This window comes from Dromaius novaehollandiae, chromosome 7 (assembly GCF_036370855.1).
Source record: "Dromaius novaehollandiae isolate bDroNov1 chromosome 7, bDroNov1.hap1, whole genome shotgun sequence".
Lineage (NCBI taxonomy): Eukaryota > Metazoa > Chordata > Aves > Casuariiformes > Dromaiidae > Dromaius > Dromaius novaehollandiae.
In genome coordinates, this window is record NC_088104.1 from 5180001 (window position 1) to 5193137 (window position 13137).

Consider the following 13137-nt stretch of genomic DNA (forward strand, 5'->3'; position numbering starts at 1 on the left):
AAAGCATTAACTTGTACTAGTAGTAGGCAGATTCCGATACTTAGAAGTCATGATAGCAAATGCAAATTGAGCTTTCTAAACCAAGACTCTTAAAGCACGTTATTAAGTATTTTCCTTATCAATTTGCGCAGCAGTGTGGTGCTTTAAAAGGACCAGGTATGGGGGTCCCTACTACTACTGGGCAGATGGACCAGTACTACTCGGTTTTATGCTGCCTCATTTACTTAGTGTTTTGCAGTCCTTAATGTGCACAGCTGGCAGCTGAATGCAGGTTTGATACTAACAGTTTAGACATCTTTAGATGTAGCAGATGGAAAATTTTACACAAATAAAGTAGGAGAAAGTGTGCAATTAGGTTTTTATCTGCAGTTACGCGCTGCATCCTGTGCTTCAGTTGAGAACATCACCTTGGTGGGTGGCCATCGCCGTGCCTTGCACCGCGGCGGTACCTTCTTGACACCACGCTTGACGCTGGCCGCCTGCCCACGCACCGAACTTGTGTTATTGTTGAGTGCGAAGGAAATAAGAAACGCAACCATCAGCAAAAGACAAAGGCAGGCCAGCAGCGTGGCTCCAGCAGCCCAGGACGTGATGGTTACATTCCAGGCTAGTTAAGTCACTATGGTAAAATCCTTGGCAGGATTTTTTTTTTTTTTCCCAATAGTTTATTCATGATGTTCATTATTATGAGCTGTAAAGACTATGAGAATTTCATTTTTTAAATGTCTTATGGAATGTATCACTTTCTTAGATCTTGTAGACATGCTGTGGAAACCATAACATAAAATATGAGTTACTTACAATAACTAATTTTAATCCCATCTGCTAAGTATGACAACATTAGCATTTCCACTTAATTAAAAACACCCTTAAAGCAGCAATGTTTTAATCACTCCATTTTATTTACTCTCCTCCGGTGTCACTTATAATTGTAACTTTTTATTTTTTAATAATGAGGGATTTTTTTTCTCTGTGCATCACACAAAAAAGTGCTGTCGATAATTAGCAGTCTTCTGTTATTACTAGACTCAGGTGTCACAACTGTGTCTCATCCTCATTACAGTAAAAAATTTCACCTATCAGATTCATTATTGCTAGATAATGCGACTGAGAGCCTTAGCAGGCCCTCCAGAAAAGTAATTCAGCCAAGCAAAATTATCAGCTAATTATATTTAGAATCAAAAGCCCAACAACTATTTGCAGATAAATTGTATGAATTGAAGTGAATAGATCTGAATATTAAGATTCATAGATTTAGCAGATGATTTGTTAATTGGAATAAAAAGGTCACTTACTAGCCATTTTAACAATAGATCAATTGGAGCTCTGTTTATTATTTAACTAGTAGTGCTTAAGAAGTGAAAGGGAGAATAATTGTATTATTGTCATGATATGATACTTTTCTGGAAAATAACCAAAACAGGGGGATTTTACGGTGCTTCTCTTTCTGTATTTGGTCCCAAACCTGTGCGCGTCTGTGCGGGGAGGGTTCAGCCCGGTTCAGCCTGACCTCCCGGGCTGGAGGGCTGCAGAGGTGTCGTGCAGCGGGGAGCAGGACTTCCCGCCCGCAACCCGAACCGCTCCCAAAACGCACTGAAACTTTGGTGTGAAAAGGTGGGAAAGGGCTCTGTAAATAAGCTCGTTTGCAAATGAAAGAATTCCAAATCTTACCTTGTGTCCGGCAAACTGCACAAGTATTGAATTCCGATTTTACTAATTCATGATGCAGATAGGGGTTTCCGTAAGGGGAAGCTGCATGCTCGAGGGATGACTCAGATTGCGTCTTGGCCTGCAGTTTTGTTTTAGGGAGCTGTTCTTTCTTTCTTTCTTTTTTTTTTTTTTTTCATCCAGACGATATGATTAAAAAGCAAATATTTTAACATAACTTAGTGATCTAAGCTATTACTGAAATGTCCACAGTTTCACTCTTTTTTTTTCCTAGATTAAAGAAAACTTTAAAAATCTATTTGCTTTGACATATGACACAATATTTAAGAACTGAAATCATCAATTAAATCACACATCAGAAACATTTCCCTTTGGTAAAAAATATAGCGCTAGACGATGTACACTTTGAAATTGTTGTTAATGTTTAAAATGCAATCTGAAGTGCATATGTTATTTAAAAAAACATAAATTAAAAATTTTAAAAGTTTATGAAAAAAATAGCAGTGTTACTTTGCAGAGCATTTGCAGAGAAATGTATATCTGTGTTTCTTGTGGATAAGCATAGCTGTCTAGTATGGGAGCTGACTATGTTATTCTTTATTTTATTTTCCTTCCTGTTCAACACTGAGCAGAACTAAAGGAAACAGTTTGTTCTGGGCTAGATTGGCTGCCTGTAATAAAGTAACAAAGCCAATATGCACTTGAACATAGTGAAAGCCCTTTGAATTGTCACTGAAAATAAAAAGGTGAACGTTGACAGGGTTTGAGATTTTTTCCTAGGGACGGAGGGAAGCTGAAGTTAAAAATAAAGTCCTCGTATGGTCAACATGTTGGAGGAAATTCAAAGACTCTCATAAAATAAACATATTTTAAGAAGTGTTTTGAATTTCACTATGTAATTTCTGGCCAAGAGAAATTGCAGTTGTATCTTCAGAGGGACATTATGTCAGATCAATGGTCATTATGCAAAAAAAATAAACTGAAAACGTGATGCTTTAACCCATTCAGCTATTCGAACGCAAGCACGCCTGGGATGACTTCTCTTTAGATTTGCTACTAGAAAACTTTGTGCCACTGTGCCGCAATTATAAAACACTTGGGTTTGATGCTACAGCAGATATGTGAATTGTTCCTTGAGAAAACAAAAGCACAAAGCATTACACGCTTTGGCAAGGGAATCTCAATGGTATTTATGAAAAAATGCAAAAGTTTATGTCCTGAAAAACAAAGGAAATGATCTGAATTGTGTGCATAAGCTGCAAGATCCCAGCCCAAAGCATGCTGCAGGTCCTTCTCCGGGTCGGGCGAGCGGTGACCCTCGGACAGGACTGTGGGTCCTGCCAGGGGAGGGAGACCGCGTGCATCGGCGCGCGCAGACACGCGGGTGCCAGCGGGTGCACGTATGCCCTTGCTTCTCTGCAGCGTTATTAAGAAAAGCCGTCCATACTTCACCATGTTGTTACATGTGTCTGTCTGCTGATTATAAAATGTGTTAAACAGTATTTAAAAAACAAAAAAATGCAGAGCTGCGCTTTGATTTATTCAGCGCACAAAACATATGCTCACTGTTCTGTTCTATGTAATTCATATGATCAATAAAATTTTCTTTAAAAAGAGCAACTTTGGCATTTAGAAGGATTATGCTGCTGAGCAGAAAAATGTTTTACTTGTGCTATATGTAGTCAACCTCCATGGTCTTGCACCAAAATAAGTTTTGGCTCACTAACGTCTTGTTCATAAATTTACTATTTTTAATCTGCAGGGTGGAAGCTGTGTATTGCGGCTGTTATCCGCTGTGTCCCAAAGCCTTGGTGTACCCAGAGATATTTCCAGGTAGCTGCTTTGCTGCATGGTCCTTGTGTTGAAATGTAATACGTGATTCCTGCTGAAATATAAAGTTTGAGAATAAACTTGAGCAAAAGCAATTGTTTATTTGGCAAGCCAACATGTTAGTGTTAAGGAAAATTTTATGTGTTTTAATACATTAGACGAAGTTTATATTTACCATCTGTTCTTTTAAGATAACACAAAAGCAAGTTTTGAAATAGCATTCTTCATTGTTAGCATACACAACCCATAATGATAGATTTTTGCAAAAAGGTCAGTGATGCTGCAATGGCTTGCAGATTTTTTTGATGCGCAGAAAAAAATGGAGGCCTGAAAAATCACACCAAATTCTTTAAACAGTTTAATACTTAATAGTATGCAACTGTAGTACAGGGTACACACTAATGTAGGACCAGTTCTTTGAAAAATCTCATCACTAAATGTATCACATATGCATTGTGTTACATTAGAATAATGTATTTTAATCACCCAAAGGAGATGTCTAAACAGCACAACTACACAGTCTTATTTAGCATTAAACATCCTTGTGAGCTGAGGTAACCTTATAAAATCATGCTTAAATAATGTAAAACACGAGGCGGCACAGAGCAATATGCATTTTTAATTAGTAAAGTGACTAATATCGAGTGTGTGCTTTGAGGTTTTTGTTTCATTAAAAATGTATCTGTTTTTCCTGCAGCTGAATATCTGTATTCTACACCTGAACAGCTTTTTAAAAGGCTTCAGAATTTCTGCAAGAGACCAGATATTGTAAGGAAACATCTCTATAAGGTAGTTGTTCAGAATAGTTTTACATGATATAATGCCATATTGAAGTACAAAGGGAAAAAAACCTTAAAAAAACAACATTTAATTAACATACTAATGTTTAAAGGAAACATGCTAGGGAGGGATATTAGTCGTTACACTAACAAGGATTAATTAAACTAGATGCCAGTTGTATTAACCTAGGTCTTATGAAATACGTGCACTTAATGCATGCTACATGCTTTTTTTTTTTTAATTTATTGTTTTCTAAAATGACTGTCCTTTACATTTGGACCCAAGAGGCTTATAAAAATGAACCTGGATTAATGTAACTCATTAGTTTAAAAGGAAAATAAAAGAAAGATACTACAATTATACTGATGAGGACAAGCCTACCTTCCTGTCCTAATTTAATCTTCAGTCCTCAAAAAATGCAGGTGGCTGGTATCAGGTAAGCTTTCTCTGCCTTTTGGAAGTATTTGAATTATTTTGATGATCATGACTATTTTAACTCTTTGTTTAAATGGGGTAAAAGTTTGCTTTTTTAAGGTATGGTGAACATAAAGAAAGTTTTCTGGAAGTAATTTACTGGTATTTATCCTGTCTTATTCTTTACAGTTATTTATTTAGAGAAAGTACAGTTTAAGCAAGTGGTAGACTGACCATGCAAGTTTTGATCGGGCGCTCAGTGCCAGGCTGCCTTTCAGATGCATGTTTGTATTGCCAGGAGTCAAACTTTATTTTTGCATTATGTGGATGTAGGTGAAGCACTAAATTTTATGTTATTTCAGTGAAAAGCTGTGATTACGTGATGGGGCTTTTATAGAATACCTGCTATTTTTTTGCATGTTCATATCTCAGCTCAACTCAGTGGGGTCCTGCCGTGTGCTGGCTGCCTCTCTACCCTCTCCCGCGCGCATGTAGCCGGTGGGATAGTTTTGCCCGTGGTCGACTTTTTCGGTGACCTAAAAATAGACATTTGCGTAATGATACATCAAAGATGATGTTGTTTCTGCAGGAAACAGTTAAATTTCAAGAAAAAAAAAAAAAGAGAGAACCAAAAATGCAATTTAACACCCAATTTCAAGCTCATTATCTTTCATTGTCTATTAACTTGGCAATGGTTCAGAAGGTAGCTCATAATAGTTTAAAATGCTGACTGAACACTTCCAGTGCTCAGCATTACTTCTTGAGTCAATAGGATTGCACAGCTAGGCATGGTGCCTTCAAAGCGAAAACGGCCCCGAAACGGTTGCCTTGGCGTTTGCCCGTGCTTCGAGCTCGGCTGTTCCTCGTGTTCACACGGATCTTCTCTACCTAGCTCCTCCCTAACGCCACGGCTGGGAAGTGATGGTAGAACAAATTCTGAGATAAAACGAGCAGAGTTTTAAAAAGTGATGCATGCACAAGTCCCGTAAGCTAAATGCCTCGTTTGCACCAAGTGCCTTCTTTCAAAGAAAAATACAAAACCCATCCCCTGGAATTACTTTGTCACCGCAAAATTAAAGGTGTTTATCCTGTCGCTGGTGCCTTGACTTGTGTGTTATCAACAGCGCGGCTCCATGGAGAAGTTGTGACTGTCTGGACCACGGCGTGCAACAGGTAGCAATTAAGTCGAATGAGGTGCCGTTCCCAAATGAGAAGACCGGGGCCTGATCCAGAACCCGCGACAGCCGGTGAAAAGCCCCCCGTTGTCCTTAATAGGCTTTGGATCGGTTCTGAGGATATTATCAGGGTTGTCTTTTTGTGCCTACGCCCACGCAGGCTAATTCCTTATTTTGCAACTAAACTCACCATAAAGCCTTCTAAAAAATGCTAGCTTGGAGATGTGCTGGGAGTGTAATTATAGCTGGAAGGATGCTGCTTTTAGGAAGCTGGAAAGAGTGAAACCGTGAATGGTGTGCAGCACTTTGGTTTTCGGAGACGGGAATAACGTCCCGTGCGGTGGTGGAATAGAAGAAGTGACCCCTAGCACAGCCGTGCCTAGTAACCGGCTACTTTTCTTTCAGAAATCTTTCTGACATGCTCCATACAAGTTCATCAAATAGCTGTGAATTCTTGAAAAAAAAGAAAAAAAATGCTTTAAAAGCAAATAGCACTTCACTATTTGGGGATTCTGCTTTGTAGATCAGGAGGTAATCATCATCAGAAGTACCTTGGGTTATCTTTTTACATATTGTTGCTTTTCTTACTATTAAGGCTATCCGAAATGCTCAGAGAGCCCTGGATAACAGACAGTTATCCTTCAGCTGTGCTCCGTGCTTGTGCTGGCGGAGCTCGGGGCACAAGGAGGACGCGTGGCAGCGAGGCGGTCAGGTTAGGTACCGGGACACCGTGCGACATCCCTGTGAAAATGCACAGCCCAACACATTAAATTGCGATAGCTTAACTCTATGGAGCAGATTCAGGCTTGCAGACTTTTAAAAATGTGCATAATGTAAGCACCTCTGGAAGGCTTTCCCAGTGATGCATTACTCACCCTGTGTGTTGTCCTGGCGCCAAAGGCTCGTTTGAATTTGGATATAGCCTTCTCCTGGTTGTTGACAGAAGATGGAGATCCGTGGGAAGCAAACCTTACTGGTTATCAAGAATTTGTCCTAGTCTAGTTTTAATGAATCAAAAGTCCCTCTTTGGTTCAGGGTATTGGTGGTCGCCAAACAGAATGAAGCAAAGAGCAGCTTCAGGGCATGAGATTCCCTTAAAGGATGGCACAGGACCTGCTGGTGTTTGCAAGCTCCCCGAGCAGGGCTTTTCTAAAAACAGGACAAAACACTTGTTTCTGCATTATCTGCTTTACATTTACCTTTCAGTTCCCTCTGTTCAGTTTCTTAATTTAAAACAGCATGTATAGAGAAGTATACAGTGGAAAGGGACAAGAAGAGTTGCCAAAAGCCAGACATGGAAGGAGCTGACAACTTTAAATAATCTCTCCCAGCCCTCCCAGCTGAATGAGTGCTGGCTGACATGCTGCCGGCTCCGGTTCTTACAGAAAAAATCTCCTCTCACTCAGGCTTGTTTAACAGAGAAAAGGATTTGGCCCACGTTCTGACATTAATCTTATTCTTTCCAACACGCTCCAGAAGCTCACCTGCCCATGGAAAGACACCCGGCACGGTTTTTCTTGCTTACACCACTGTAAGATAAGTGTCTCTCCCAAATTCAAAGGGATTAAACTACTATGAAATCAAATTAAGATCTCACTTAGACCTTAGACATCTGAATTGTTTCCAGTCTCAGGATTTGGCTGTATAGGGCAGTTTTAACAACATTTTCATTTTTCCCCCTTTTCTTTTTGCTCTAATTGAGATAAAGCAATATTTTTGATATTCCAGGAAAATTCAGGTAGACAGGAAAACTGCTTCCCATCCAGCTCGACTATTTTGGCACAGCTAGGAAGGCAGCAGGAGTCATTCTTAGCAACGCGCTGCAGTTCCCCATAGTCCTCGTACGGACCACGTAAGAGCTGGGGGAGATTCCGGCATTTCCCCTGCCCATACCCCTGCCCGTTCCCCTGCAAAACTCCCCAAGAAATTCATTTTCCTGCCATTCATTTAACTGCCGCTCTGGATCAGCACATCACGTGTTTAGTGGGAGAATGTATGGGACATAAGTGGAAGCAGGGTATGAAAGGTTTCCTCTTGGTCTTTCACAATTAAAGATAACACTGGAGTTGGAGATTTTATAAACTTTCATAATCTTCTTTTAGTATTAGCTGTTGTTGTTCTGTATATAGTAGTTGCCCACTGGACATCAGGTCCTCAGGATCCTGGGTTCTTGTCTTCGATGGCTTTCCACAACAAGGAGCTTCATGGCATGTGTGCACACTCAGTTAGAAGCATTTCCTTTTATCAGCGTAGAGTTTCTCCACCTTCATTTTCACTGAGGGTCTCTGTTCTTGAGTTGTTCGCTGCAAACAGAAGCTCCCAATCCATCTTTTCGATGCCATTCGTTATTTTATAAACATTTGTCAAACACTTACCGTATGCTGGTCTTTTCGGTCTCTCCTCATGAATGTTACTCTGTGTTTATGTTCTCATCTCCCATCATTCAGCCCACTCTGATGCTCGAGAGCTGTTTCGTGATGGGGTGATCATTACTTTATAGAGTATTCTAGGCCATGCCATCAATTTATGCATTCTGTGATAATTTTCAACCTGTTCCTTAGGCAGCCAAACATGCTGTTTACTTTTTTAACCACGGATGTATATTGAGCAGATGTTTGTTTACAGTGCTCTCCAGATCTTTTGTCCTGAGCTGATAAAATTAATTTAGAGCTCTATAGGGTGCATGACTAGAGCAAATATTTCCGTCCATCCTGCCGACTTCCACTCTTCAGCAGAGCAGTTTTGCAGAGAAAGAAGGCACGATATTGATTTTTTGCATGTACTTAGCTAGCAGTGGGTGCAGGTGAGTAGGAATTTGGAAGCACGAGTGGGAAACCTGTGCTTTCCTCTTAAGATGCTAATTTTCCAGTGAGCATAATTTTAAGTGGTTTCAGAAATATGCTAAATGTGCCTGTGTGGGCAATGTTATTCCAGGCAGGGAACTCTGGAGGGCAGGATGGTGTGTTCATGCTCTTCTGTCTCCGTGTCAGGGCTGGAAAGAGCTGCTTAGGGACAGGTCCGTAAGGAAAGTGTATTTGAGATAAGGATTTCCTATGTGAAAGAAGTCTTTGGTTACTTATTTAGGCCACAGAATCAGAATAATTTAAGAAGGGACCTGTGGAGGTCATCTGGTCCAGCCTCTGCTCAAAGCAGGGCCAGCTTCAAAGTTGGATCTAACTTCAAAGTTGGATTAGGTTGCTCGGGGCCGTATCCAGGTTACTTTTGAAGTCTGGACATTTTCATTCCCATCCATATTGCTGATACGGCCGAAGATCCGGCTAGCTTAGGGTGTTTCCAAGGGTGGGAAGGTTGGCTGGAATGTGGAATACAATTTTTGCATTTTGGGCCAACCTGAGGTCTTAACGCTGCGCGTGGGCCTGCAAACAGCCGTGGTGAAGCGAGGTGTGCTAGGTAATGGAAATCCTCCCTGCAGCAGACCTGAGCTAGCAGGGGCTGTGCGGATATCCTCCAGGTCACTTGGGGACCCAGCAGTATGTATAGCCAGCCTGGGAAACCCGGAGGAGCCACTGTCCACCAGCCAGGGCTTGGCGTTCCCTGGGATCTGGGGTGTGTGTCCAGGGACTTCCAGCGCTCCACAAGTTTTGGTACGTAGCTCATGGCAGTTGGCTACGTTTGTGGAGCAGGAAGAAAGCGTTCATTAAGAAAAGGCGGTTTGGGGCCATCTTTCAGCATAAACGCAAGGACTTTGAACTTTTTATTATAACAATATTAGATAGCTTCCAATTTAGTTTTAGAAAGTAAATGAAAACTGGCAGATGAAGCACAGCTGCTGCAGAATGGTAGATGGAGAAATGGGTCAAAGGAATATGATTGACTTTGAAGGAAAAGTTGCAGAAAGAATGAAAACTTCTTTTTTTTCAGTAAAATATATCCAAATTACCTTGAGAAAGAGAGCCTGGAACTCTTTTTCTGCGGCTGCAGTTGGTCAGCGTGGTCTGAACCATCCTTTCCTAGTGAAAGGGTGTCTTGTTTAAAACTGCATCCCACATTTGATGCTTTTCTTTTTGTTTAAAGACAGAAAGAAAGAAAGAAAGGAGTTTTAAAATGAAGAAAATGCTTTACTACAAGCAGCTCTGCAGCGTGACTCTTCCTATCTTATGCTCACTTGCAAAGGGAAGGAGCTGGGTCACAGAGTAAAGCTGACCCGGTACAAATTGGCTCTGTGAATCGCTCTGCTTTCTCGCACTCCAAATCTCAGTTTTTCTGCCAAATAATAATCTCTAGTTCTTGATTTTGTTAAGGTAAAATTAAAAATGTTAATATGTAAACCAGATCAGTCCTGTCTGTTCCAGCTCCAACTATCGCAAAGCAGCCGGTCTGAATGGATGAACTGTCCTTATTAAATTCTAAAGGTTAACTCTGAAGTCTAATGATGACCACGTAAATATTATTTATTTCAGTTCTGCTCTTAGGACACAAGAAACAAGAAAGTTGATTATAGCATAAAAGGTATTATATTGCTGCTGACGTCTCGGTCTGATGCCTCTCCTTCATGGGAAGATCTTGCTTTGTATGAGAACCTTGCTACTCTTGCTGATTTGGTCTCTGCTTATTTAGGAACTGTTGGCTGGTACATGCTCTATACCTTAAGAAAAGGTACAGAAAGGTATTTGCCCAGACCTTTGCAAAGTTATCACCGAGAATATAAATATGTATGTATGTATAATGGTATGATGTTGCTTTAGTAGAGTGAAAACCCGGACTTTTGTCCACTCATTTAGCTGCAAAGGACGTGCAAATGTATTTGCAGTGTGCAAATGAAGTGTGCAAAAAAATCTGTGCGCAAATCCATTCTCTCCGCGGTTACTCTAAAGCAAAGGCCCGGGGGACCGGGGAATTGCCCGCTGCTGCCCCGGGAGCTGGCGGGCCGGCGGCGGGCGGCAGGGGCTCACGCGCTCTCTCTGCTTCCGCGCAGGGCGCGACGGCCGGCTTCTCCTGGGCAGCGCTGCGCGGTGAATTCAGGTCTCTGCTCGCCGCGGAAGCGAGGGAAGATTCGCGACAGATGGGGCTAAGTCACAAACTTGCAGCCTAAGGCAGAATCGCAGAACTTTCCAGAGTGTGCCCATATTTACCTGATCAGAGAGCACAGAAAATCTGCAGAGGAAGCCGAGCCTGGCTGCTTGTCATAGCTGACACAGAGCCATCTGCCACAAACCTGTGGCGGCTTCAGATCTCCAATCCCTGCCACCACCCCGGCTCAAATTAAATACAGATTCGTGGAGACGTTGTGATGGTTACACATGTCCTCGGCATCACATGCAGGAGCCTGTTCAAAAAAAAAAAAAAAAAGAAAAAAAGAAAAAGGGGGGGAAAAAAAAACATGCGGCCTGTTGTATAACCGCGCTCATGTATCCCATATGTGGTGCCACATTGAATTTCCGGCGGAGTCTGTTTTCCTCCTTTGTACTGGAGGACGCGGTGCCGGCGCGCTCGCCCTCCCCGCCCGCCGCCTCTCCACCTGGGCTGCCAGGTTGGCGCGGGAGCCCGCCCGCCCGCGTCCTCCCCCCGGCCCCGGCCCCGGCCTCCTCTCCTGTTCTGCAAATGAACGGCTCGCTGGCACCGGGGGTTTTTAAGTGAAGGTATTAATAAGGGGTCTGGCAGGTAATCCCATGATTCACCGAGTTACATTTGCATTTAATTAATCTTAAAGAAAGCTGAAAGATAAACAGCTGTAATTCAAACTAGCATGGGAAATATGCTACATGGTGCCATCTATCCGATAAAATGAAAGCTGAGACACTTGTTTTATTTCTCTCAAGGATGGAGAACAAACAGATAACGGTCAAAATACTTCCAATAAAAACCAGTAGCTGCAGTTCATCAAGGATCTTTGCATCCAGTTACAAATACAGCCTTTTAAAGATAAATCACTTATGATTCCAGCAGTCAAGCTGCTATATTTGTTGATGTAAAATGTTTTGAAGATGTAGATTGTACAATAAATTTTTAATAAAGTGCCCACTGCAATTTTTAATTAGCATATCTCATTCATGTATAAGTGTGTACAGCTATCTGTGTGTTTATCACTCCGCATATCCCCGTGCCAGAGTCAATGAATGCGACTGCGCCTTTATCTGATGGAGCAGAATCCGCTTTGCGAACGGTAATAAAACGTTACAGCAGTTCCAGGATTTTCAGCTCCGTTGTGGGAAGAGGCGCGAGGAGGCTCCGTGAGCTGCTGAGATGTGGCGTGCAGCAGCACCTCTCCCCGTGGGCAGGTACGGTTTGGGCTTCCCTCCTGCCGCCTGAGCGCCCGTCGCGACTTCACCGGCTTTCCCCGAGCTCCCCGGCTTCCCGGTTCGGCGGTAGAGAAATAGGCATCTGCCATGGGTGCTTGTTTCTCCCTGTTTCTGCTCCCCCCAAGCCCAGCCCGGCTCTGGAAGATGCATGTGGTTGAGTCAAAGCTGTCTTCTCGGGAGGACCTCCGTAGGTGGTGGTCATCTCTTGTAGAGCGAAGTCAGAGCACGACCTGGCCCTTCTTAGCTGAACGGCTGGTGCATCTCCCCGGTGCCACCACACCTCGCGCCGGCAAGCGCGAGTCAGAACTGCTCTGTCTTTGTCGGTGGGGAAACCGAGGCATGGAGTGAACTGGTCAAAGCTTCGCCGTGCATCACTCTCCAAGCCAGTAACGGGGAAAGAAGAGACGCCGTAGCTCTGTGCCGTGACTCTGCACACGTTGTTTGGAGAGTCTCCTGGCACCAAAAATACATCTTTTTGGATGGAGACTATGGCAGCGGAGGAAGCAAGGCAGAGCCGACTGCTGACCCCGGTCAGGCCCACGGCAGCCAGGGCTCACCCAGCTCCTCCGCTCGGTGGTCTGCTTGGGTTTATTTGGTGAGCAGGGATATTTTAACAGCAGGTTTTATGCATGGATGATCAGTTTTTAAAATAAGCATGATTTGAGAGCTTTGTGGGTCCTCCGTAGCCAGAAGCAGGTTCTTCTGCCACCGCTCCAACAGCTGGATGAGTCCTGGGCCAAGGCCAGGTCCTTGCATTGAGATCTTCCCTAGGCAAGGAGAGTGGTAAGCTTCAGGTGGTTTTATCTCACCAAGTCTCACTTGAGCACTTCCTTTTTTCCGAGTTTAAGTGACTTGGGAAACATTTCCTAGTTTTCCTAGAAACAGTAAGGGCCTTGCTTTGAGTACAGGTAGAAACAGCCTGGTTGCTTTTCAAGGTGGTTGTAAGGAGACCGAACACCCCCAGAAAGTTTACCTAAAAACAGGCGAAAAGTCTGGGAATCTGCACACAC

At 42.8% G+C, this 13137-nt stretch overlaps 1 protein-coding gene across 19 annotated transcripts in view; it reads left to right on the forward strand.

The window, feature by feature from the left end:
* The window catches only part of GTDC1 (glycosyltransferase like domain containing 1), a 195537-nt gene extending 183675 nt beyond the window's left edge, over positions 1 to 11862 (forward strand). For all 19 annotated transcript variants that reach the window (XM_064514598.1, XM_064514601.1, XM_064514597.1 and 16 more), the window contains 3 exons: positions 3431 to 3501; positions 4196 to 4287; positions 10804 to 11862. In XM_064514598.1, coding sequence (XP_064370668.1) covers positions 3431 to 3501; positions 4196 to 4287; positions 10804 to 10920 — 280 coding nt within the window. In that variant the 3' untranslated portion in view covers positions 10921 to 11862. The remainder of the gene's footprint in view (positions 1 to 3430; positions 3502 to 4195; positions 4288 to 10803) is intronic.
* The last annotated feature ends 1275 nt before the right edge of the window (positions 11863 to 13137 follow it).